At 49.5% G+C, this 23,469-nt stretch overlaps 8 protein-coding genes and 1 non-coding gene across 9 annotated transcripts; 3 read left to right on the forward strand and 6 right to left on the reverse strand.

Moving 5' to 3' along the window:
* Positions 1-1,048: 1,048 nt before the first annotated feature.
* AKAW2_60161S (Het-C domain-containing protein) lies at positions 1,049-3,676 on the forward strand (the record flags this gene model as incomplete). Its single annotated transcript, XM_041692255.1, has 4 exons — positions 1,049-1,145; positions 1,201-1,348; positions 1,407-1,565; positions 1,636-3,676. 4 exons carry the CDS (start codon positions 1,049-1,051, stop codon positions 3,674-3,676), a joined length of 2,445 nt encoding a protein of 814 aa, XP_041545659.1.
* A 442-nt stretch (positions 3,677-4,118) lies between these two features.
* On the reverse strand, positions 4,119-4,191 carry AKAW2_t60006A. Its single transcript has one exon. It is a non-coding gene; the product is annotated as a tRNA-Lys (tRNA).
* A 792-nt stretch (positions 4,192-4,983) lies between these two features.
* Positions 4,984-6,386, reverse strand: AKAW2_60162A (putative TRAF-like signal transducer; the record flags this gene model as incomplete). The annotated part of the gene is made up of 2 exons (XM_041692257.1): positions 4,984-5,781; positions 5,835-6,386. 2 exons carry the CDS (start codon positions 6,384-6,386, stop codon positions 4,984-4,986), a joined length of 1,350 nt encoding a protein of 449 aa, XP_041545660.1.
* Positions 6,387-7,082: 696 nt separating this feature from the next.
* Positions 7,083-7,865, forward strand: AKAW2_60163S (syntaxin family protein; the record flags this gene model as incomplete). Its single annotated transcript, XM_041692258.1, has 1 exon — positions 7,083-7,865. The coding sequence occupies one exon, from the start codon at positions 7,083-7,085 to the stop codon at positions 7,863-7,865; it is 783 nt and encodes a 260-aa protein (XP_041545661.1).
* Positions 7,866-8,447: 582 nt separating this feature from the next.
* On the reverse strand, positions 8,448-9,001 carry AKAW2_60164A (uncharacterized protein; the record flags this gene model as incomplete). Its single annotated transcript, XM_041692259.1, has 3 exons — positions 8,448-8,558; positions 8,647-8,759; positions 8,854-9,001. 3 exons carry the CDS (start codon positions 8,999-9,001, stop codon positions 8,448-8,450), a joined length of 372 nt encoding a protein of 123 aa, XP_041545662.1.
* A 2,394-nt stretch (positions 9,002-11,395) lies between these two features.
* AKAW2_60165A (DUF4452 domain-containing protein) lies at positions 11,396-12,124 on the reverse strand (the record flags this gene model as incomplete). The annotated part of the gene is made up of 2 exons (XM_041692260.1): positions 11,396-11,710; positions 11,834-12,124. The coding sequence occupies 2 exons, from the start codon at positions 12,122-12,124 to the stop codon at positions 11,396-11,398; spliced, it is 606 nt and encodes a 201-aa protein (XP_041545663.1).
* A 4,994-nt stretch (positions 12,125-17,118) lies between these two features.
* ssn8 (cyclin-dependent protein serine/threonine kinase regulator SSN8) lies at positions 17,119-18,139 on the reverse strand (the record flags this gene model as incomplete). The annotated part of the gene is made up of 3 exons (XM_041692261.1): positions 17,119-17,654; positions 17,711-17,920; positions 17,980-18,139. The coding sequence occupies 3 exons, from the start codon at positions 18,137-18,139 to the stop codon at positions 17,119-17,121; spliced, it is 906 nt and encodes a 301-aa protein (XP_041545664.1).
* A 690-nt stretch (positions 18,140-18,829) lies between these two features.
* On the forward strand, positions 18,830-21,039 carry AKAW2_60167S (calcium-binding mitochondrial carrier protein; the record flags this gene model as incomplete). Its single annotated transcript, XM_041692262.1, has 9 exons — positions 18,830-18,959; positions 19,030-19,110; positions 19,209-19,416; positions 19,480-19,604; positions 19,875-20,099; positions 20,149-20,210; positions 20,268-20,371; positions 20,425-20,457; positions 20,520-21,039. The coding sequence occupies 9 exons, from the start codon at positions 18,830-18,832 to the stop codon at positions 21,037-21,039; spliced, it is 1,488 nt and encodes a 495-aa protein (XP_041545665.1).
* Positions 21,040-21,719: 680 nt separating this feature from the next.
* ECM4 (glutathione S-transferase family protein) lies at positions 21,720-23,143 on the reverse strand (the record flags this gene model as incomplete). The annotated part of the gene is made up of 5 exons (XM_041692263.1): positions 21,720-22,292; positions 22,366-22,541; positions 22,604-22,690; positions 22,756-22,924; positions 23,000-23,143. 5 exons carry the CDS (start codon positions 23,141-23,143, stop codon positions 21,720-21,722), a joined length of 1,149 nt encoding a protein of 382 aa, XP_041545666.1.
* Positions 23,144-23,469: the final 326 nt, after the last annotated feature.

Genomic DNA, 23,469 nt, shown 5'->3' on the forward strand with positions numbered 1-23,469 from the left:
AGTAAATCATTGTCATACACAATGATTTGTTTTCATTGATTGCTCTCCGGATATTTCAGTCACGATGACTGATGAAAATTACACATTCAGCGCCTACCGAAACAAATTAGACAGCCAATCCAGTGGCTGGTAAAAGGGCCCACTTTCCCAACATCCGAGAATGACGATCAACAGAGCAAGGACCATATGACGAAAGTCTTCACTTGGCAGTCCCGTTCCGATTGTTAGCGGTGACTGCGGTGACTGAGCGGATGAAAGGGTGCAGACTGATACAGTCAAGAGTTAAACTATGTATGCTGAGGAAGGGTAGTAGTGTTGTGCTTGTTCTTAGTATCTACTGTATCTGTTGTTTATTGTATGTAGATACGAAAATCTACCTCATCTCCGTTGAGAAAACCATATCAACAATGGTCAGATGGAGTAATGCCAAGCAAAGCCACCGACAACGCCCATGGCTCCCACTGAAACCGCATTATTACGGAAAAGAAAAACAAACCACCTCGCTTGTATTTATCGTATGCGAATTTTCAGCTGGCAAGTGTCATCTGAAGAGGTGGCAGGGCCTCAATCACAGCCCGAGCTGACAGCCTCTAAGCCACCGGCGACCAAATCATATTCATCATCGCAATGATCCGGTCTCCTACTGACTCGATGGCGGGGCTTTTCAGGGTCTTTCCTTCCCCTCCTCCTCCTCCTCCTTAGATCTACTTTGTATCAATCTAGTTCTAGCTTGGTCACCGGTTGCAGATCGATGACACACAAGTTCATCAAATCACTACTAACAGACTACGTACCCCTCGCTCTTGTGCCGTTTGGACTTCTCCCAATTTGGCCCGCTTTGTCTTTGTTCCAACTAGCAGCAGCTTAGCTCCTTCTGTCTGTTGATTCTGCAGATAAGATAACTCTCGGCTTTTTTTTCTTTTTGCTATCTACCCCCTCTTCTTCGCTTCTGCATGCACGTCTTCCCCCCTCTGCAGCCTGTCAATCTTCTAGACTCTTTCCTGTCCATTCTTTTTCCTGCATCACCCGCAGAACGCTACTTACAGCTATGGCTCCGCGAATGAGTCTGGGCACTCACGCCCTGCTCGTTCTGGGTCTGCTGCTTGTTGTCCTTCCCACCCAGGCCTGGGCTTTTGGAGCTGGAAGTATGCCTTCACCTGCTTTATTTGGTATACATCATCAATTTGCTAACACGCGCAGACATCGCTTCTATTTCGGCCGTTGAGGGCAAGAACTGGCGCCATGGAGATATCGAGGACATGCTCAAGACCATCGCTTTCATCAAGGGCCACAAGTGGACCTCCATGATGGTCAAGCGCGTGTACTTTGGTAACTGGTTGCGCGATTAGTGAGTCTGTCTGCCACTATTGTATGGTAACTCATGCTGATTGATACTTTGCTGTTAGCTCGCAGGCCATGGACGTCGGTACGCTGAAGAGTCTCCCGGCTGAGACTATCCGGATCCTGGTCTGGATTCTGTCCTTCATGACCTTTGGCTACGCGACGGCTGAGTTTGAGGTCACTTCGGAGAGGTTGGGTGTTTATCGTCCTGAGGAGCATATTGAGTATGTCGTTTCCCAATCTTTCGTGGTTTGGTGTCTTGCCTGAATGTGTGCTTATTATGTCGTCCTGCAGTAACCCCAAGGATTATGCCGATAATCAGGATGCTCGCGAGTTTGATCAACGACTGCGGGGCCCTGTCCGCCAGGTCGAGCTGGATATCGACCCCGAAACTGGAATGAAGAACTACATTGCGAACGAGGAGGGCGGATGGGCTACCAGCGCCGCTTACATCAAGTATAGCTTGGCTCGCAGCATTCATTACGGACGCACATATACCCATGGAAGCCAGAAAGGAAACGAGGAAGATCTCTGTGAAGCGCTTCGGTGCCTGGGCCAGGGTCTCCATACGTTGGAAGATTTCGCAGCGCATACCAACTATATCGAACTTGCGCTCCGTGAGATGGGTTTCCGCAATGTCTTTCCTCACACTGGCGTGGACACCCAGATGAATATTCGCGGCCACCATGTATTTCCGCTTGTGACTGGAACGTTTGGTATGGTTGATTTCTTCCACTCTGTGCTGGGAGAAGCCAACGATCACTTTACTCAGTCGGAGGTTAACGAGATGGACATTGCGCTCGGAGATGCCGAGGCAAACTCCTCTGGCGGGTCTCTTGGTGCTTTCACTGGTCTTCTGGGCAATATTCCCGGGACAAAGGACCTGGTGGAGGAGGCGGAGGAGCTCAAGCGTCGCTCTGAAGCTCAGGAGTCTGCGAACCGCTCTTATGGTGCTCGTTCTGGTTATACTACGCGCGGCGTCTCTAGGGAGGTGGATGACTACAGCGCTCCGCGTAGTCGAGGATTCGATGATGAGGTCCCAACTTACAGAGCTAACGAAAATGAAAGACCTGGAGAAGGCTCCCAGTCCGGGTCGGCTCTACAGGATTTTGATCCCAGCAAGACTATTGCCCAGATCTATCCCATTCTTGAATTCAGAGACAAAGTTGTCCGCAAGCTCGCATCGATTATCGAGAAGATCCCTGGTTTGGAGGCAATCGTTGAGAAGATCACTGAGACGTTGACCGTCTTCGTTATGTCTCTGCTGGCACCGTTTATCCGCCCCCTCATCAACGCCGCTTCCAAGTCTCTGCAAGCTGGATCTTCCGGTGTGATTGATGCCTCCGGGAAGCACCAGTATGAGCCGTGGACTGACCCCAACTGCACGGATCCTACCCATTCGCTACTCTCCAAGGACCACTTCTCTAACATTCTCAATGAGCCAGCCGGTCATGTTGCCTCCGCTATTCTTAAGTACGTCGCACCTCGGGTTCTGTACGCCTGGCAGAACCTGGACGTCTCCGATGATCAGGTATTGGAGGACTGTCTGAAGGTGTTCCACCACCCGGCTCTGCGCAACATGAACAACGAAGCCCACCGCACAATGTTCAAAGCCGTGCAGGCCTGGGTTGACTCCAGACCGGACCGTGGTGCTGATCTGAACGATGTTCTCAGCGCTGAGGGAGTAAGACAGGGAAAGAACAGCACCGGCGAGGAGGGCCATTCCCACTCACACGGTGGTGGTGGATTTGGTGCTGCAGGACACAGCCACGGATCTCAACAGCAGCGTCCGCCTCAGCAGCAGCAGCAGCAGCAAGGCTCGTCTCCTCTCCCCTGGGACAAGCTGTCCAGCCTTCCCATCCCGGGGATCTCCAATCTCAACAAATTGAACAGCGCTTTCTCCAATCTGATGGTAGGTGGAGGTACGAGAGGCGAGAGCGAAGATGCCGAGAACCCAACTCAGTATGAATCACGTGTGGATTCTCAATATACTACGCATCACCAGTCCTCGCATCATGAGTACAGCAGCTACCAGCACCAGTACCAGAGTCAAAGCCAGAGTCAGTATCATCACAGCCAGGAGCAATCATACCAACCAGCCCCTCCTCCCCCATCTGGCTTTGACAGCTACGGCGGCTATGATGAATACAATAGAAGTCAGCGAAGGCACCATGGAGAGCATCACCATAGTCACCAGCATCATTACCCACCGCCTGGTCGCACCCCTCCTCCTCCGGGCCCGCCTGGTGGTTACGAGGAACAGTCTTACAGTTCTTACTCCAGTTATGGACGTGGGAACGGACATAGTCAGGACTACTATGGGGGGAACTATTGATGAGTCGCTACGCTAGCAAGTGTACTACCTACTTTATTTAGCATGCAATAGACTGATATGATTGATGCCTCTCGCAGAAAGCATTTTCCTGACATAGACATGTAGCATCTAGATACCCCCTAGCGAGCTGAAACCCGGTAAACTGTCTGTCCCTTAACAAGAACAATGCTCATTGCATAAAAAGGAAATGTTATATACTATGTTCCCACACACGAACATACCTTACTAATTAATTAAGCTATCAACCATACTCAGTCCTCCACTATCGCTGAAAGAAGACAGAAGATCAATTCCTTTACAAGCAGTCACCTCATTCAACAGTAGATAGTAGTAACTAAGTAGTAATAGTAGTAGTAATAAATAGTCATTCATGTTCAATCAATATCTATCTAGTAAGGCAAGCGCCGGGGAAGAAGGGAAATAATAAAAACGCAAAAAAGAAAGCCCAACGCGGGGCTCGAACCCGCAGCCTTGAGATTAAGAGTCTCACGCTCTACCGATTGAGCTAGCCGGGCTAGTTCGGTGATAGTGCTTTTGTATATTACAAATATGAACCTTTGAAAAGGGGTTGGGGTTGGGGAGAGCTTTAGGTTTGTGTTGAGTCGAGAGTACATACATACATACATACAAATTAACATATGAATATATAGGTATATGTTCAAAAAGTCGAGGGATATATATGCACTGGATGGATCATATGAAAGATTCATCTAATTATATTAGTCATAGTTACCTCAGTGTACTTCTGATATATAATAATAGTTTGCGTCCGCGTGGGTGCTTTGAGGTGGTGGGGAGGAGTGAGTAGAGGGGATTATGTTCAATTGTTGGTATGACGGTCCGTAATGGTAGATGATTAGCAAGCTACTAGTGGATGTTGTGTAAAGTCATGTATTGAAGTATTGATATGAGACACCCGGAATGAGGTCTAGTCTATACAATTCAGAACTGAAAACAAATGTACAGTGCAACAACATACATGGCAAGAGCACATGTGTATCATGATGGGATATATCATATCGCAGCTGGATATTCTGTAGTTGTGTGCACATAAAAGGCATTTAGCCACATCACATATGACCTGCACTTGCAGGTATGAAAAGAGAAGAACAACCAGAACCGGACCAGGGCAAACAACAAAGCAAAGGATATCATTTCACATCATGTCGCAACCAATGTATTCGCCAAGCACCGATCATTAACCACATGTATATGGGCAACCAAGTGGATAGCGAAGAAGAAAGAGTCAAAGTAACAAACGCCGTTACCCATTAACAGGGCACATAGTAATGGACGAATGTTGTCTATCATAGTTTAGTCCCCTCTCGTCCGCTATCGCTGAGTCTCCGCGGTCGAAGAAAAGCAGTAGACGGGCCAGCGGCGCTACTGGGACCTGAGGCAGACGCAGGGTTGCTACTGCCATTGGCGTTGGTTGGACGTGCACCTGCTCGCTGGCCCTGATGCAGACGGGGGTTCAGGAGCCATTGAACCTGCATGCGAATGCTGCCCACGGCTGCGTTGGTGTGTGCCATGTCTTCTTTCAAGCGAAGACATTCGTTCATGAGAGCCATGCTGGCGCGGGCGTCTAGATCCGTGATGGCATTGGAGAGCTGTCCAACCTCCTCGCGGAGAGATTCATGGAGAGAGAGCAAGTAGTTCGTTGTAGTGGCGGTATAGAGGTTGGAGCTGTCGATCTGAGATTGGTTGCTGGTCGAATCTCGTCGACGGGGGGCGTCGGAATTTGTCGGGGAGTCTTGCTCGGCTAGAGTACGAGTCGACTGGGCTAATGTCGATCGGATGTTGGAAATTCCGTCCTCGAAGATCTCGTTCCGCTGTTGAAGGTGGCGGATAGTAAGTTCAAGGGAATCGAGTCGTGCATTCTGTGCTTCAAAGTACGGGCCCATGGCTATCAGTGGACAGGTCTGTTCGTGTGTCGTCAAGTCCGCACGCTTCACCTTGACGGGGCAGCCGTACTTCGATGCCGCGCAAGGATGGACAACCTCGGGACAGGAGTCGATGTGTTCTCGCAGTGATTTGCGTAGGACGTTTATCTGGCAGTCGGGGCATGTCGTTTTTAAACTCGGGCATAGATCCTTGACATGTTCCTGTGGCAGGACTTAATTAGCAACGTTATATGGCTTGGGAGCAACATGCATACCTCGTAGTCTTGTTCCGCGACGTACTCGTCGCACCGCAGACAGCGTTGAAGCTCATGCAAGCACCGACCCTCAGAGCTGAGGTCCTTCTTCCGGGTCTTCTTGTTGCAAGAGCTATCTGGACACTTCATGAGTCTGTAGCCACAATACTTGTCGACATGAGACTGAATGTGCCCTCTTGGTATAATTTCCTCGCAACCTTCACCCCGAAAAGGACATCGCACTTTGATATCATCACACATATTGAGGAGCAGACGAGGCACGTTGAGGTAGACACCCCTCGTTGGGGTCCGGCAAGTAGGACAGGTGAAGTCGTCGCGACCGGGGGAAAACGGACTGGGGGAGAACGCAGTGATGGCAGTATTTAGACACTTCTGACAGAAGACATGATCGCACTGCAGGCGCACGGGGCGAACGAAAGGGCAGTGACATATCGGGCACATGAGGTGGTCATCGTAGCTGGAGACCAACTCCAGTGAGCGCAAGTCGACAACTTCGTCTCGGTCGCAGTTCGCCTCCATCGCGAGCGACTCGTCGAGAGTGATGGATGTCATACTTCCAAACCCCCTTCCCACGCAGGAAGGGTTCAGCTTATATTGTCAAGCCACGGGCTCGTGCGCCGATCGAAGTTGTCCTGCACAGGGGGGTGGTAAGTCTAGAAATGAAGGGACCGACCGTCCAGATGCCACAGGGGTCGGGATGATGAAACAATAGCACAAAGCAAACACCCATGTATCTCAGAAAGTTACACAGTGGCTGACACGAAGGTTTGACCAAGAGAAGAACAAAAATTCAGGGGGGGAGGGTGGCCGCAGGAGGTGGACGTGAGGAAAGTGAGGCCATTGCGGGGGAGAGCAAGAGAGAGAGGAATGAATGTGGATAACCATGAATGACGGCGAGATATGGGAAATGGAGACGATGGCGGCGGAAGCGGCAGATCTGCCGAGAACGAGGCCCTTCTGGGTTGTATCCATTCCATCCACCCGGGCTGGTCCTCTGGCTTCAGCAATATCCACTTCATTGCTCCATCATTTGGCAGTCCCTGCGTGGATGTACTGTACTTCTCCCCCTCCCTTCCCTGTCATCTGCAAGTCGCCGCGGTTCCGACATCTCCGCATTGCCTGGGCTTGACCGACGCTAAGACAACCTCACAGCCTTGTCTACCCTCCTCTCTCTCTCTCTCCTCATCCGGCTCTCCCCCAATACCACTCCTCACGCATTTTCCAAACACCATCACATCCCTCTCCGCCATGCCAAACCCTTCACAACTCCTGCTCCTTGCCGACCATATCAAGCTATCGCTCCTCGAACGGCAACGAGCCATCTCGCTCGACCTCGAACCCAACAGTCAAGATGGCGAGATCTCACGCTCCCTCGACTCCTTGAAAGAGGGCATTGATGCCGTGGAATCCGACTGCGCACGACTAGAAGAAGCCAACGATGAAAGCGCCACCGAGATGAGAGACCAGCTCGACCACCTATACTCCCAGTATCGAGACCTGACATCCCAATTCCGCGGCTCGGATGGCGCAGCAGCAGACGATCCCGTCGAGTTCACCAACATCAAGAAGTCATCACCGGATCTGAAACAGCCCGTCCCGCAACATCCATCTTCCAAATCAGTTCGTTTCATGGACAATGCCGCCGAAGAGGACGATCTCAATCGCCGCAACCTTTTCCAGCCATACCGCGATTCGCCCTCCCCACAGGGCGTCGACACATCCAACATGTCCAACCAGCAGGTCTACGATCATCATGAGCAGATCATGCGCGATCAAGACGAGCAGTTAGACCGACTTGGCGAATCCATCGGACGACAACACCAGCTCAGTATCCAGATCGGGGATGAGCTTGAGGGCCATGTTGCGTTGCTGGATGACATGGATGGCCATGTGGAACGGCATCAGGGTCGGTTAGACAAGGCCAAACGCCGGCTGGATAAATTTCGGCGAAGTGCGAGTGAGAATTGGAGCATGATGACAATCATCGGATTGATCATCGTCCTCGTCATACTGATCGTCCTGCTCAAGTGAGTGTGGGTGTGTGGACCCTCCTCTCGTATATGATACTTCTTGTCATGACCTTGTTGTTGTGTGATCGGGATTACTACGGAGTACTCTGTTGATGATCCCTGGGGCGAAATGGCGTTATTTGCGTTGAATTGGAGTTGTCCATACTACTAAGCCATCGGGGTTGGTGGAAGGGATTCTGTGGCGTTACAATAGGTATATTTGCTTGCAGCTTTAACACTTTTTACAATCCACCCGGCATCTGTTTCGAATACACTATATATCATTCCTTTGAATTACTCTATAGCAGAACCGAATACAATTTCCTGCTTTTGATACCATAATATAGAAGTAAATAATAATATATCCCTCAGAAGTACTCCGTACATAGACAACAAATGACCCGTCATATCACAATCCCAACAACTCACAAGCCACTCACTCGATCGGAGAAACAATAACAACAGCAGCAGCAGCAGCAGAAGCAGCAGCAGCAGCAAGAAGCACGATCAATTTCATTTACATTTATCAAAAAAACAACCCATCCAAACCCATCATAAGTACAAGTAATTCTTATCAAAGATAAAATAAAAAAAAAAGATCAATTTATTGAGTCTTGTTCACGGGCCCATCCCTATTCGGCAATCCTTTCGTCCGTTCCTGCATAGCTCCAAAGTTGTTATCATCACTGTCTACTTCACCGCGATCGGCTTTGACCTGTTCCAGTGGAGAATAAATACATTAGCCTTGGGAACTTTCTTTTTGGGGGGGTGGTTTCTGGTATGTTAAGTTGAGGAAAACCTACCGACGCCTCACTATCACTAGCAATTTCCTGCTTCCACTTGGCCTTGCCTTCCTTACTGCTCTTTACTTGGTCGTGTTTCTCGGCCTCGTAGATGTTGGCGAGGTCGTCGCGGTCTAGTATTGATTTTCAATTATATTAGACACAAACGTATCCCGGGAGGGTTTGAGTGGGGTTGTTTTGGTATGGACTGGACTGGACTGGACTCACTGTGATCGGATTCCTTCAAGCCTGGACGAGGAATGCTGGTGTGGAGGGCTGCTGCTGCTGCTGCCGGAGAGGTGGTGGTGGTGGTGTAGGCAAAGGCAGGGCGGGAGAGGCGGAGGGTAGTTGCGCGGATTGGGGTGAGGAAGGACATTTTTGGTGGTTGTAGCTGTAGTTGTAGTTTTGTAGGTGTTGTATCTGGATTGAGATTGATGGTGTTTGTTAGTTTAATTCTCAGTAGATTGAGAGGGAATGGACCGTTAGTTGAGGATGAGGTAGTAGTAGTAAGGTAGTACAAAGCTATCTCTTCCACTCCTAACAACCACCTATTCCAAAAGAAAAGTGCATGACAGTGGACTTACACTTCTCAAGAAGTAGTTCTCAGTAATTCCAAGGATGGATATATGATAAAATGTGTAGATAAGTGGCAATCTCTTAGATGTAACTGGATGATAGATAGATAGATAGTATCCAAAGCAAAAAAGATGGATAGCGGCGGCCTTATGTACTTATATCATTCCTTCCCTCCCTCCCAAGCGAGAACTTCCCTTCCAACTGCCAATCATCAATTTCCAGGGAAAAGAGAGTCCCGTTCGACCTCGGGTGAATCAGTTGGCAGCCATTACTCAATGCCAGTTTGTGACGAATTGCTGGCTGTAGTAGCGGTGACGTCATGGAGTCTGTTGCGTTTCGGGATGTACTATTAGTTAGTCCCTCATCCATTCTAATCTACGGTATATAGGGTTAGTTGAGTGATATTTTTGGTTGATAAATCAAGAGACTGTTTTCATTAATTAGTATAGTATTTGCTTATGCTGATTTTGTAGTATAAGTAAAGAGAGGAAATTGAATGCTTGTCTTCGGAGAAAGTGCTGGATGCAAGAGACTTCAGTGTCTTCCAGGTTCGAGGCCGCAAATCAAGGATATGACATCACGTACTTTGAACCACTCCTCTTATGCCATTACAACCAGATAAGTAGGCGATCACCACATGAGAAAGAAGATTGTTTCAATTTTCTGCTGGTTGTTTGACAATTTAAGTGCATTCGCTGCATTCAGATCCTCTCAATGCTATGGTTTTGCGAACGTTGTGGTTGTTTCACACCCGTTACAGTGCCTACGAATATATATCCGCCTACGGCCTCTGAACAGCATCGAGCGTCGACCACTCAACCCCAACTAAAATACGGCAATCTGATAACTACTATTTCATCCAAAGCTAGCCGTTGCGATAGCAACCGTTGTGCTCTATTGCCCCTCAATCTGCAACCTGCATGATACGATATCACCCCAGATTATGAGGTCATGTGGCGGATTACTACAACGACGCAATTATCACGAAACTACTACTTTTCATCCCTACATCTACTGTTGAAAGAGTCTCACGACTGAATGGAGTCCAAAGCTAATTTCACAACTATGTATAGGCATTACCCCCCATAGTTCCAGCCAAAAAAGCGTATAGACAAAGGAGATATGGTAAGAGACGGAATACCCAAGAAGCGAACAGAATCAGGAAGATCATACACTGCATCACATTCTCCGGGAGTCCCCAGGAGTCGAAGAACATGACTTTAAGAAAACATCCGAACGAATCAACGTGGAGGCGAACAGAAGCGAATTATGTCGTCAACTGACAACTCCCATCAAGACAGTGGTCTATCTCGCGAAAGAAGGCGAGTGTGACCCCCAGCAAAAATAAGGAAAATAAAGAAAAACTCCTCATCCAATCCATGGATTTTCACAGCCAGTTGACCTGAAAAGTAACAAGCACCGCGTGTCACCAATTCCCCAACCAACCCATGTACATGGTATAACAAACAGAATTTTTCAAGAAAGGAAAACATATGCGAAGTGTAGGTCGAAACCAGCCAAACATCCCAAACAACTCAGCAAAGCCCAATCAATGCAGACGTATATATCGTTTCCGCCTTTCTAAATCCCTGAAAAGCATGAGAAAATGATCCATCCCACCCAAAAATCTGACAAAACACCAAGCCGAAAAGATGAGGTATAACCGCCAACAGCAAATCTGGCATAGCCGCCGTGGGAAACCAAAAAAGCAACTCCGGTCCATAGATGCGCGCCTGAATGGCCGATCGCCGCGCTTTCTATACATCATCGCGGCCAAAACTCGAGGTCAAAGCACAAAAGGGTTTCCCTAACCGTAAGATAAAAACAAGGTATCGTTTGAGGTGGAATGCAAAAAATCGAAGATCGCAGGCGCCGTCGCTCGCAGGAAGCCGAAAGCATCAGTCTAGGTATAAGTTGCTCGAGTCGTCATCGAAGTAAGGTGTATATACAGAGAAACACTGGTTTATCCTTTGCTGTTTTTGCGCTCGTGAAGCCAAAAAAAGGAGAAGGGAAGATCAGTCGAATCGTAAGAATGCGATGGCCGTGTCGAACAGAAAGCAAAACAAAGCAGTAACAATTATAACCCGCGGTTAGGGAGCCCGATGATGCAGAAGCCGGACGAACGTGGTAAACATGCTATGAGCCTAAGCGGCCCTTTGCCGAATGGAACGGCGACTTGCCAGAATCGCGGTCCTCACCACCGACGTTGGGCATTCTGCATCGAGGCCGGGGAGATCGACGTGGGCGGGCTCGTCAAGGTCATGCCAGTGTTGGGGTTGACGATCGGGATAACCTTGCGGGTGCGGACTGCGGACGGTTGCTGGAAGTTCACGTGATTAAGATTACCGCTAACCCCTGAGTGGACATAGGAGTTGCTGGAGGCAGGAGACAGGGAGATGGAGGGGGTGACCTGCTGGACAGGCTGGATTTGATGCTGGAGAGGAGAGGTATCGGGAGATCCACTGGAGAGAGATGACCGATCCGAGGAAGCAGAGTGAATGGAGTGCAGCTGTAAATCAGGGGGTCAACAAGCTGTTCCATCAAAGTACGGGGTCGGCAGCCAAGATATCCGTAGTACGAACGGCTGGAGAGAGAGAGGGAGGGAGTGCTAGGCCGGGTTCGACAAACATACATCATCTTCCGTCAGGAGACTGGGGCAAAACTCCAGGTCGTCATCCAGGTCAAAAGACCGTCCAGCTTCGAAACGGGCACGGAAAGCAGTCACAGCAGGGGCCTCAGCAAGCTCCCGCATGCTCTTGACACCTCTGAACTGGCGCTGAGCATTCTGGGCAGCCATCTTGGGTCCCCGACGGGAACGACCCCCATGGTGGTTGTTTGAGTTGGCCATGTGGGCGGCAGCACCGTGGTGAGGGTGTTGCTGGTGCTGGTGCTGTTGCTGGTGACCGTAGAAGAACGTAGACATTTTGTTGTGTGGTTGTGGCGAAACGAACGCAACAAAAGGTAAAGCGAAGTTATATCGGTAGAAAGGGTATGCTGAGGAATTCGAGGGCGGATATAAACAAAGACCAGCGCTCAGGAATCCCGACAGTACGCAACTCCGGACGGACTAGAGTAACAAAGAAAAGAGACGGAGTAAGGTGGAAGAATGACAAGCGGTCGGACGGAATGCAGAGTGCGGAAGCAGGAAAAGCGGATTTGAAATAAGGAAGAAAAAGAGTAAGATTGTGGGAGTAAAGATGGGTAAGAGAGATAATGGGAAGTGAATGCGAGAGTGAAAGTGTAAGAGATCGGGGGGCGGGCGAATTTGCGATTAGTGTTGTGGGATGGGGAATCATCAACGGATGGCGGGACAAGAGTTGAAAAGAAGACCGGGAGCGAGAAAAGAGTCGCAGCGCCCGGAGCGGACGGAGGCGAGAGACTGAGAGCAAGAGGGGCTGCAGTTGTGATTCGACTGGGGCTGAGCAAAAGTGCACGTCGGTGGAGATCCGCAAGGGAACATACGTGACCCGTACTTACCACACACACACACAGCCTTTTCCTACCGGTGGCATCCACGAGTATGGAGGGAGTGAAAGGACATTACTGGTTACAAGTGGTTCTCTCGCCGAGGCGCCTGTAAAGTATCCGTGGTATCGTCTGTAAGTCTGTAACGTCCTAGTCCCAGATTTCCCGCGCTAACCTGGTCACGCACCCAGTTTTAGGGCAGGGTGAGGACCAACCAGATCCCTGTCAATGGATCCTCAGTGGCAAGTTAATGCCCCGATGTCCAATCATATCCCCCTGTAGTGGGCTCATGGCAGCCACCGTCAGTTGAGCCAATAAAACACCGATTTTGACTGCTCTAATCGGCTACCAAGCGGGTCTTAGTGACGTCGAAAGGAAGCGATCTAGTCCCCTTCAGGAATGGGACGGCGCACCCTCTCCCTTGACGCCTAATATATGGGTGTACTCGATCTAACCGTGACGAGTGCAAGCGGCTGTCGGATGAAGACCGGGTCTCAGCCTGGACTTTAAGGCTGTATTACCGTCATGAACAGCCCATGAGTATTACAGATGATGGTGCAATGATGCCTACTTACATACACTCATTAATTGTATGATGCAGACTGCCGTTAGATAGAGAACACTGTCTTTTACAGACCTGTGGATCTGCACTGCTAATGGAGTATCAATCGATCCATCTCGCCCACCAGCGGATGCATGGATGATGACGATGGCAATGGCAAAGAACATCGTGGCAATGCTCTGTAGTGGCTCTCTCTCTGTGTTGGGTCGTTTTCAAGGTCACCAGGAGGATCCTTCCCGTCGTACCTGTACCTCGTCAGGTATCGAACCCCCAATCACTTCGTGTTCAGAAAGGGAAAAAGGCAGGTAAAGGGAGTACACAGTAGTAGTATGTGGCTCCCACTTCCGAAGACAGGCATGCGCTGGCAAGCAGGCAAAATGCCCACTACGACACCTGCGGGTAATGATTTGCAAAAAATGTGGTGAGCCCCACCAGACTAGCTACCCTCTTTTTCGTTGCTGTTATTCTCGGTACCTTTCCCTTGAACCGTGCCACTTGGTCTCGTCGGGGGGCGCTCCTTTTCCAAGCTAAGCCTACCTACTATTGCCGGTTACCCATTATCTCCTCCCCTAATTTGTCTTCAACTTTCAGGGAGAGGCGCCCTCCTTAGAGTGGGCGGGCGGGGACTCGGGCCATCTTACTTTTGTCTTTTCCCCCCAACCATTGAAGATTGTCATTAACTAATGAGATTAATAACGGGCAGCTCCTGCCATGGCCACCCTTCGACGGCTTCGACAAGTATTCCATAACAGAAATTAATCCTCCACTTCAATATCTGGATCTTCTCCATTTTGAGCGGATAGTCAGCTGATACTATTGTCAGTAGTACTTTCGGACCAGAAATATATTACGGAATAGTAATAAACAAACAAATGATTTTCTCGTTTAGGATTTATGCCCATATAGGCACTGTCTGTTTTTGAGTCCCTCCTCTTCATTAGTATTCATCTCAAAAATCAATCAGGTACGGAGAACGCCGTCAACAAAGGAACCGAATCTTGAACTGGGCTTGGCTGCTCTGCATTGTTAAGGATCTGCTCCCGGTCTTCCCATCCATCCACATGGGGCAAGCGCTACGACCACTGCATGGCCCTGCACCTTCCTCCATGCAGTAAACGTTCACAAGAATAGCAGCAATGTAGATTTTAGTATCCTCCGTAAACCCATCTGCTGTCACGACACATAGGTGTACTTCATTATCTACAGTACGTACTCGTTTCCAATAAACGCAGAACAAGTTTGCGGTCTGACTTCCCCGACGCCTGGACCCTCCAGTGCACACGCTAAACCCAGGGGTTGAAACGCCGTATCACTGGTCAACGGTAGCGTAAATGCAGGATGGGGATGCATCTAGGGGAGGAGGAGGGGGGGGTGGTGGAGAGAACAGACCGGTAGGAATGATGGCGGCTACTGGAACAGCCATGGCAGCATAATATATTATGGATCGGGCTTAGAACGCATGCTAGCAGGGTCACAGCTGCTCCAAACCTGCAGACTACTGCATGATGCAGTCCCGAGGGTAGGTAGGAGGAACGTACACACTCTCAAGCGACCTGGGATGGGAATGGGGGCGCTTTCCTGTCTGCACAAGCGATTGGGCATTACTAGCCATGGATGCCAGAGTGGTATTCTCACACTTTTCTCCCGTGTCCAAACTGTGCTAAGTAAACCTGCTGAGAAGCCAGCCCCCCCATGAGACATGATTTCTGATCCCATTCGGCAAGATAATGTCCCTGCTAAGATCTGACCACCTCACCGCCCTTTCGGTAGATGGGGAATGCAACGCAGTCTGGAGTTGCCCCTCTCGGGACCAGGAACCTTGTTGTATGATCTTCATCTCATGATAGGTGCATCTCGATGCCCAAGGCAGGGGCGCACTGAGAAAAATCCGGTAGAGTCACTGGATCATGCTTATGGGGGATGATCCATACAGCAAGTAAGTTTTGCCGATAACTACTAGAAAGTAGCCTCGAGGCATCCGATGCCGCTACTAACTATGATCGGACTCTTTCTATCCCTGCCGTATGTATGGTATTCTTGGTATTGAATTGGTATTTCTCTTTTACCAAATTTCATACAAACACCCTTGTTGGGAGGAATGTCTTGCAGCGCTATGAAGAAAAGGCCTAGATACACAGCCCGCAACACGGCCTGGAGTGTACACAAGTATACGTACATGGCTTGATGAGCGGGGGGGCGGCCGTGAAGCGGGATCTGCTGCACTCCAGACGCCATTTCCGGAATATTTGTTGATCTCGCCTGTGTATAGGACGATAGTCCTTGTCCATCCGTCTCGGGAGGTACTCCCCCCTCAACAAGAAGATTGGAGTTGTGCGCAAGTGTATCTCCGCCCACATACGTACCCCGAAGCAAGGGATATGAAACACGATCTTCCTGCCTAGTCTGGCCAACGGTCTCAGGAAGCGCCCATGTTGCATTAGAGGTGTCCAATAAACGACATCATATCCTCAGTTGCTGAAAGGGGATCTGAGTTGTAGCGTTCATGAATGTATGGATCTATCGGCGAAGCAGAACAGAGTGCATGGCTGAAGTGGTACCTGTGTCACGCCTGCAAACGGGAGAGTAAATTGAGATTATTAACGGGTCAACTCGGACTGAAACTCAATTGAAATAGCTTTCCAGTTTCGAGGGATAAACCTTGTAAGCTAAGCCCCGGGCCAAATTGTCAATACTACTGCTTGACTGAACTGCATGATCGGTTCCCCGTGCAAGATATTTCTCAACTAGTGGTAAAGTAGATAGAGAGTAAAAAAAGCTTGAAGGTTATAACATACTACATTCAACGGATATACCCGATACATCCATCCACCATGACCATCTCGTCGCATAGCCTCCAAACTGACAGAAATAGCGTCACACAAAAGCCCGATTAAACCAAAAACAAAGTGGTCACTATCTAAATCACAGTCGGCTTGACATCCACGCACCCAAGCATAACATACATCCCTTCAATCCTTCCCCCCCCAATCCCTAGCTAGTACGTAGCTAGTCTACCACCACATGCCAGAATGCAAATTCCCCACGCATTCCAGAATCTTCCTCTAGGAACAAACCAGGACGTGCATACATACTTCCTTGTAAACGAGCGTATGTATGTATGTTTGTAAGTAATAATTAGAATTAGATACCATCGGCATGCAACAAGGGCACTAGAGTAGTGACTGCGTAAACACTACTGCAAACAGCTAGATAGATAGAACTTAATTACCTTGGTAGAACTGAAAGTCAAATCATACATGCCGTTCGACATTGGCTTGCTCACTGACTCAGAGGGAGGAACTCCACACATTCTGACAGCTGGGTAGGACGTACTGTATGTAGGCACTAGGCAGGTACCGATGCAGGAGAAGAGGTTAAAGGGGTGAGTGACCTTTTGCAATTGTTTGTTATTGGGTTCTTACGCTTGGATAGGATACAGATAGTTTGTGGTTGGGTATGTGTTAGGGAGTAGCAGCACTGGGATGGGGGTGTTGTATGCTAGTGGGATAATATTGATCTCATGGAATTCATGGCTTACAGGTGGAATGAATAGTACGGTGCGTCATGGGTAGATGTTGAAGTGCGGTTGGTTACCGACATGCAGGATATTCAGTCTGGTCCGGAGGGAGGACGGGCGTTTGTTGTCTCTGAAATTTGTTTGTTCGCTATGATATAAGTATCTATAGTATCTCATTATATTCTCCATGGCATCCACTTGGACTATGCGATAATGCAACTGATTTGAAACAATCTGCAACCAGCCGAAACCCGAAATATGGATCTGAAAAACAGTATCGCTCGCGCATGACATGCTTTCGTAATGACATGACTGACCCCCCTTGAACGCCGCTTGAAAACCCTATGTATGTATGTGCATGAGAATTGTATGTTCATTTGTCCAAGTTCTTGCTCTTCACCATCCGTCCCAGAAGCTCTTTGCAATGCTTCTCGCTATATTGCTCCCACACCTCGTACAGCGACACCAACTCTTGAGTACACTCTATGACGGCTTTGATGTCCACTTCACTCTCGGCAAGCCATCCTATAAGTCGCTGAATGCGGGGAGGAGGGCCGTTGCCGCCTTTCTCCCCCAATGCGGCAAGAATGTTCATGCCGCCATCGCGCATCGCGCTGGCTAGTGGTGCTGCTGACCCGTGAAAGCTCGTCTGGCTGGGCTTGAAGACCACAGCGACGATAATCGCCATGACAGCGATGACGTGAGGCGGATATAAGAGCGGCAGGTCCGTGAGATAGTGGTCGTTGATTACAGACCATGCAAGAGCAACTTCATCTGACGTAAGTGACAGCTCGGGTTGAAGTTCTGATAATGTTCGATATGGGTGGTGCACAATAAGCTGAGAGTTCATCTCCGATATCAGAGAGAACTCGCATTCCCCTAGTTTGGATACATCTGGGGCAATAAATTCTGTAGCCACGTCAGCGGGGAAGCGCATAGGGTGCATATATGCGATTGATCCGTACCTGGCCAGAGACCTCTAGCCTCTCCAACGACGAATCGAATATGTTGAGGGCATTCTTCCATTTTACAAGCCAGATAGAAGGCAGTAGTGACGACAAGATACGGGTTTGTATGTCTAATTTCGTTCTTGGTGTAGAACCTCTTGACATAGACTTGCGCTGTCGCAAGTGCTTGTTGTCGAGTAGACATCCGTTTCCCCAGTTTGATGAGTTCTGTTCGCCTGGTGAGCTGGGATGCCCGCCGATTTAGGGTATATACTATGTTATCTTACGTTGACTGAAATAGATGTTCAGCAACCTTTGATCCGGCAAAGGAAACTGACTATGAGCGACCATGTCCCGCTCTCTAAAGTTCTCCCGAATCTCTGCCAACTTCTCTCTCGTGAAGAGCCAGTGTCGGCGTTGAGTTGATGCCCAGTAATTAGCAGCCATTGTTGGGAGTCTAGCGGGAAAAGGGTATCGGGTGGGGGATTAATCTAGTATAGAAGAGGTAGCAACAGCCACCATAGTGCTTTTCCCTTTAGGCCTAAGAGGTGCTGGATGGGTACAGATTATCCAGTTGGCTTTGGGCATCCGGGAGGGGGTTGTGGAAGTGTGGCTGGTATGGTATACGACCCACTAGTTCAGGAGAGCTGGAGGGTGTTTTGACGAGGGGAGTAACAAGCCTGAATCAAGGCAGCACATACCCCTTTTCAGCAATCGGAGTGAAGATGAGGTTTGATGTTGTGCAGGTCGGAGATGGGACTCCGAAGGGGCCGAACTGGAGGCAAGAGTGAAAGGCGGGAGTGGAAGGCGCCTAAACGGGAATAGCCGGGAGATTTGGTGACGACCGGGCCGGGGTCTAGTTTTCTTCCGGTTCATGTCGTAAAGGAAAGCAAATCATCGCGCCTGGATTTCTCACGGCTGTCGGCCTCACCCCAGCTGACCTTGAATCGACAATCATGAACGCCAGATTAACACTTCGTTCATAATTTTACCCGCCAGTGATTTTCGATGCCCAAATTATTCACTCACCTTCACTTTCTGCCCTGCTGCGACAGGGAATCTCTCCTCTTCAAATCCGCCGACCCCTCCTTAAAAAAATAATGACGCAGTTGTGATAAGAATCACTTTTCACCGAACATGGACACTGGCGAGTCGCAAAAAGATCGGGACCAGAGAGTCGCCCAACTCTGGCAGCGCTTGGATACCAAGGGTGAAGGTCATCTTGACTTCAATGGTCTAAAGAAAGGACTAAAAAAGATCGATCACCGTAAGTCACGATCATGACATGATCCCGTGCGGCTCGAGTGCAGATGACCTGACGGCTTGGGATGCAACAGCACTCAAGAATGCGGACCCTATGTTACGCGATATCATCAAGGCAGTGGATACCAACGGGGATGGCTATATAGATTATCCTGGTAAGATCATGCGTCGCACCTCCCATAGCGTCTCATATCCTCCCTTAAGTGTCACTGGCTATAGACGCCAGTCGGTTTTCCAACCTAATGTTCACCAGAATTCCGGACCTTCGTGGATCATACCGAAATCGGCCTCTGGCAACTGTTCGACAGCATAGATCACAATCATAACGGCGAGATCGATAAGAATGAGCTCAAGACCGCCTTTTCGAAATCCGGGGTCACGGTCTCCAACGCAAGGCTGGAAGAATTCTTCGCGGAGGTCGATAGCAATAAAGATGGCGTCATCTCGTATGCGGAGTGGAGGTACGTACTATAGCGGTCAGCTGAAGGTGTCTGGAGTCCAGCTAATGACCTGTTGGTATCCAGGGATTTTCTTCTTTTCCTGCCGGCCTACTCGTCCTCAAACCTCCGCGCTGTCTTGTCATACTACACCGCCACGGGAAATCTTAACCCGGAAGGAGATGTCCACATCAATGATCTGCAGGGCTTAGGTACAGACCACTCGTTTCTTAAACGTTATATCTTGGCCTTACAGAACCTCCTCTCCAACGTTTTCCCAGTGTACATTTTGACACTCTTGATTCCTTCAGCCTACGCGGAAGCCACCGGCGTGTCCAAGGTTGGGGTCGCGTTTGAGGATGACTCTACACCCTTAGACAATGACCTGGAACTGGAGTGGTTGCCCATACCCAGGATCGTCGCCATGTGGATGTCCTTCCGATATTATGAACAGAAGTTGACCGAAAGCACTCCTCAATTAGGTTACTTCGTTGCCGGTGGTATCGCAGGCGCAGTGTCCAGGACAGCGACCGCACCCTTAGACCGACTTAAGGTCTATCTCATTGCTCAAACCGGCGTGAAAAGTTCAGCTGTCCGCGCAGCAAAGGATGGCGCTCCTTTGCGTGCCGCGGGGAAGGCATCGAAAACCCTCGTCGAAGCTGTGAAAGATCTGTGGCGTGCGGGCGGTATCCGGAGTCTGTTCGCAGGTAAGACTCTTCATTAATGTATGTTATGACTTATTTCTCACTTTCACAGGCAACGGTCTGAACGTTGTAAAAGTCATGCCCGAGTCAGCCATCAAGTTCGGTGCTTATGAAGTGAGTTAACTGCTCGATGCAACCCGAATTCGTCTTCAGGTGACTGACGTGCGACAGTCTGCAAAACGTGCTTTCGCCCGCCTGGAGGGCCATGGTGACCCCAAACGCCTCATGCCAGTATCGCAGTTCCTGTCTGGAGGCTGCGGTGGAATGGTTGCACAGTACGTCGCAGTAGCATATCATAACCAGTATAGTCGATCTAACGCATATGCAGGTGCTTCGTCTACCCTCTTGATACTTTGAAGTTGTAAGTCATGTCCTCAGCCATTGGTATCCTTCGCTCGTTCTACGAAACTAACTTTCTATTAGTCGCATGCAGTGTGACACCGTCGAAGGTGGCCTGAAGGGAAACCAGCTCATTGCAGCTACTTTTAAGAAGGTGTGGTGCAAGCACGGCTTACTTGGCTTCTTCCGTGGCTTGCCACTCGGCCTTGTTGGCATGTTTCCTTACGCTGCCATCGATCTGTCCACTTTCGAATACATGAAGCGAGCCTTGATAGCGCGGAAAGCTCGCCTGAACAATTGTCATGAGGACGACGTGCCCCTGAACAACTTCACCACCGGAGCGATTGGCGCTATGAGTGGAGGATTTGGCGCTTCGGTTGTCTATCCACTCAACGTTCTCAGGACGAGAATGCAAGCCCAGGGCACCGTTCTGCATCCCGCGACCTACAACGGCATTGGAGACGTCGCTCGCAAGACTATACAGACCGAAGGACTGCGTGGCTTCTACAAAGGGCTGACGCCGAATCTTCTCAAGGTCGCACCTGCGGTGTCCATCAGCTATGTCGTCTACGAAAATTCGAAACGGATGCTCGGGTTGAAATAGACGGCGTTAGCAGAACATGTCTCGGGGTCTTGCCGCTTAGAGACAGAGTTGGCTGTATTGATGCCGTGGCTTGGAACTTTACCAATTGTTTCGCCATATTCTCGCATTTCCTTCTACTTACCACCGTTTTTAGACATTGCGTTTGAGATACCCATAAAGCCCCCGCGGGCACATCAACATCTCTCTAGGGCGATAATGTGGATCTGTCTTTAGTCCACACACCACTCCCCGTCAGAGATCCCCGTCCCTCTTATTTATTGCTGCATCTTTCTCGCTGAACAGCCCGATGGCTTTGACTACTTCTCACTCATTGCTGGTATCGTGGGATTCTACATACTATTTTACTTGGATAGCCAGCTTCCCCACGGTTTGGGAGAGTCGCATGACCGGCTTGACTAGCATGGCAGGGCGTCGCGCGACAAAGCATTGCTATGGAGTTTCACATTGCTTTTGTCTTCTGTACATTGAATTTCATGGGGGGTGTCGCCGGGGTGGACTGTTTTTCTTTTTTCCTTTTACCTTTTTTTCCCTTAATTGTACGTAGGGTCATACCTCACACCGCACTTGCTGCGTCGATACATGGATATAGAGAGATACATAGCTTGCACATTTGCAAATTATACCAGAGACCTTATATATTATTAACATCAACATATCCTAAACCCACCAAAGAACTCCCCCTAAGCACCCTTAACAGCCCTAACCTCCTCATCCTTGGGCAAAACATCCGGCAACGGCCCAACCGGCGTAATCGCAAACTGATTAATCTGCTTATGACTCTTAGTATAATGGAACTTGATATGCTCAAAGTTCGTCGTCTCCTTGAAAGCCGGCACATCCCAATACAAGTTCCTCATCCAGCGATGAATAGCTGGGTACCCGGACCGAATATCCCGAATATTGCACTTGAAGTGCTGCACATAGACCGGATCAAAGCGAATGATTGTTGTGAACAGACGAATATCCGCCTCCGTGATCTCCGAGCCGAAGAAGTACGGCGCGTTCTTCGAATCCGACAGATGGGCCTCGATCTTGTCGAGAGAGGAGAACAATGTCGTGACGGCCTTCTCGTATGCTTCTTGCGTGGTGGCGAAGCCGGACTTGTAGACACCGTTGTTGACGTCGTTGTAGATCCATTCGTTGGAGGAATCGATCTCCGTGCGGAGGGACGAGGGGAATAGGTCGATGGATTTGTAGGGTTCCGGGAGGAGGTCGTCGAATTCGTAGTAGAGCATGCGAATGATTTCGGCGCTCTGGTTATTGTCGGAGGAAGATTAACGCTTTGCACTTTCTTTGGGTGGGAAGGCGAGGGGGGGATGTGCTTACCTCGTTGCTTACGATACGGTTGGTTTTCTTGTCGAACAGAACGGGGACGGTGAACCGGCCGGTGTAGTCGGGGTCATTGGAGAAGTAGATTTCGCGCAGGTGAGTGTAGTCGTGTAGAGGGTCGGCGGTGACGTTTTCTTCGGGTTGTTGTTCTTCTGCGGTTGCGAAGCGCCAGCCTGTTGTTTGATTCTGTGAGTGTGTTTTCGTCGGATTGCTCAATGTGTGTGAGAGAACTAACCCTTTTCTCCTAGGTGCCAGTGGACAGAGGTGAAGGAGATGATATCCTCAAGACCCTTGAGCTTGCGCGTGATCAGAGTCCGGTGGGCTATGCGAGGAATTGTGGCGTTAGTATGTTGATGATCAGCTCCGGAGGAAGAAAGAGAAACGCACCCCAAGGACAGGCGTAAGAGACGTAGAGGTGATAACGGCCCTTCTCGGGAGGAAATTGAGCGCCAGGCTCTCTGGAGATCCAGTTGCGGAAGACTGACGTCTGGCGCTTGAACTCGCCCGACTTGTCATTGGGATTGACCCAGTCTGTGATCTTGCCACTGTTACCTGTCTAAATGAGCGCCGATTGTTAGTTCTAAAGGATTGATACTATTGAGCGAAACAGCTGGGAATAATGGTGACTTACAGCCATGGTGCGTGCTGGAGTAAAGATCGGCTGTGCGGGGAAGAAGGAGCTTCTGCAAGTAGCTGGATTTGAGAATCTGGAAATAGGTTTGGGTTGCAAGATATGTTGCGAGACTTGTCGAAGTCGATGGAGAGCGGGAAACATGAGGAACAATGGCAATGGCAAGGAGGGGCAGGGAGCTCGTTCATATACAAAAAGTAGGACGAGGCGATACGAGGCCAGACGCTGACCGATGGGGTGCGGGGAGCCAATGACGTGATGCTTTGCTTACAGCATTGCTTACGGAGGCGTTAATAACGGGAAGTTGAGCCTCCCGCTGACAAACAGCTTGCTCAGTAATTAGTTAATTAATCAATCCCTCATCCTTCGCGGTATCACTAATTAGCTTATACTTAGTCAAGATTATCCTCGAGAAACGCGGAACATAGACAGTAGTATATTCCTAGAAGAATTTAATTGAAAAGATAAAA

This window comes from Aspergillus luchuensis, chromosome 6, assembly GCF_016861625.1.
Source record: "Aspergillus luchuensis IFO 4308 DNA, chromosome 6, nearly complete sequence".
Classification (NCBI taxonomy): domain Eukaryota; kingdom Fungi; phylum Ascomycota; class Eurotiomycetes; order Eurotiales; family Aspergillaceae; genus Aspergillus; species Aspergillus luchuensis.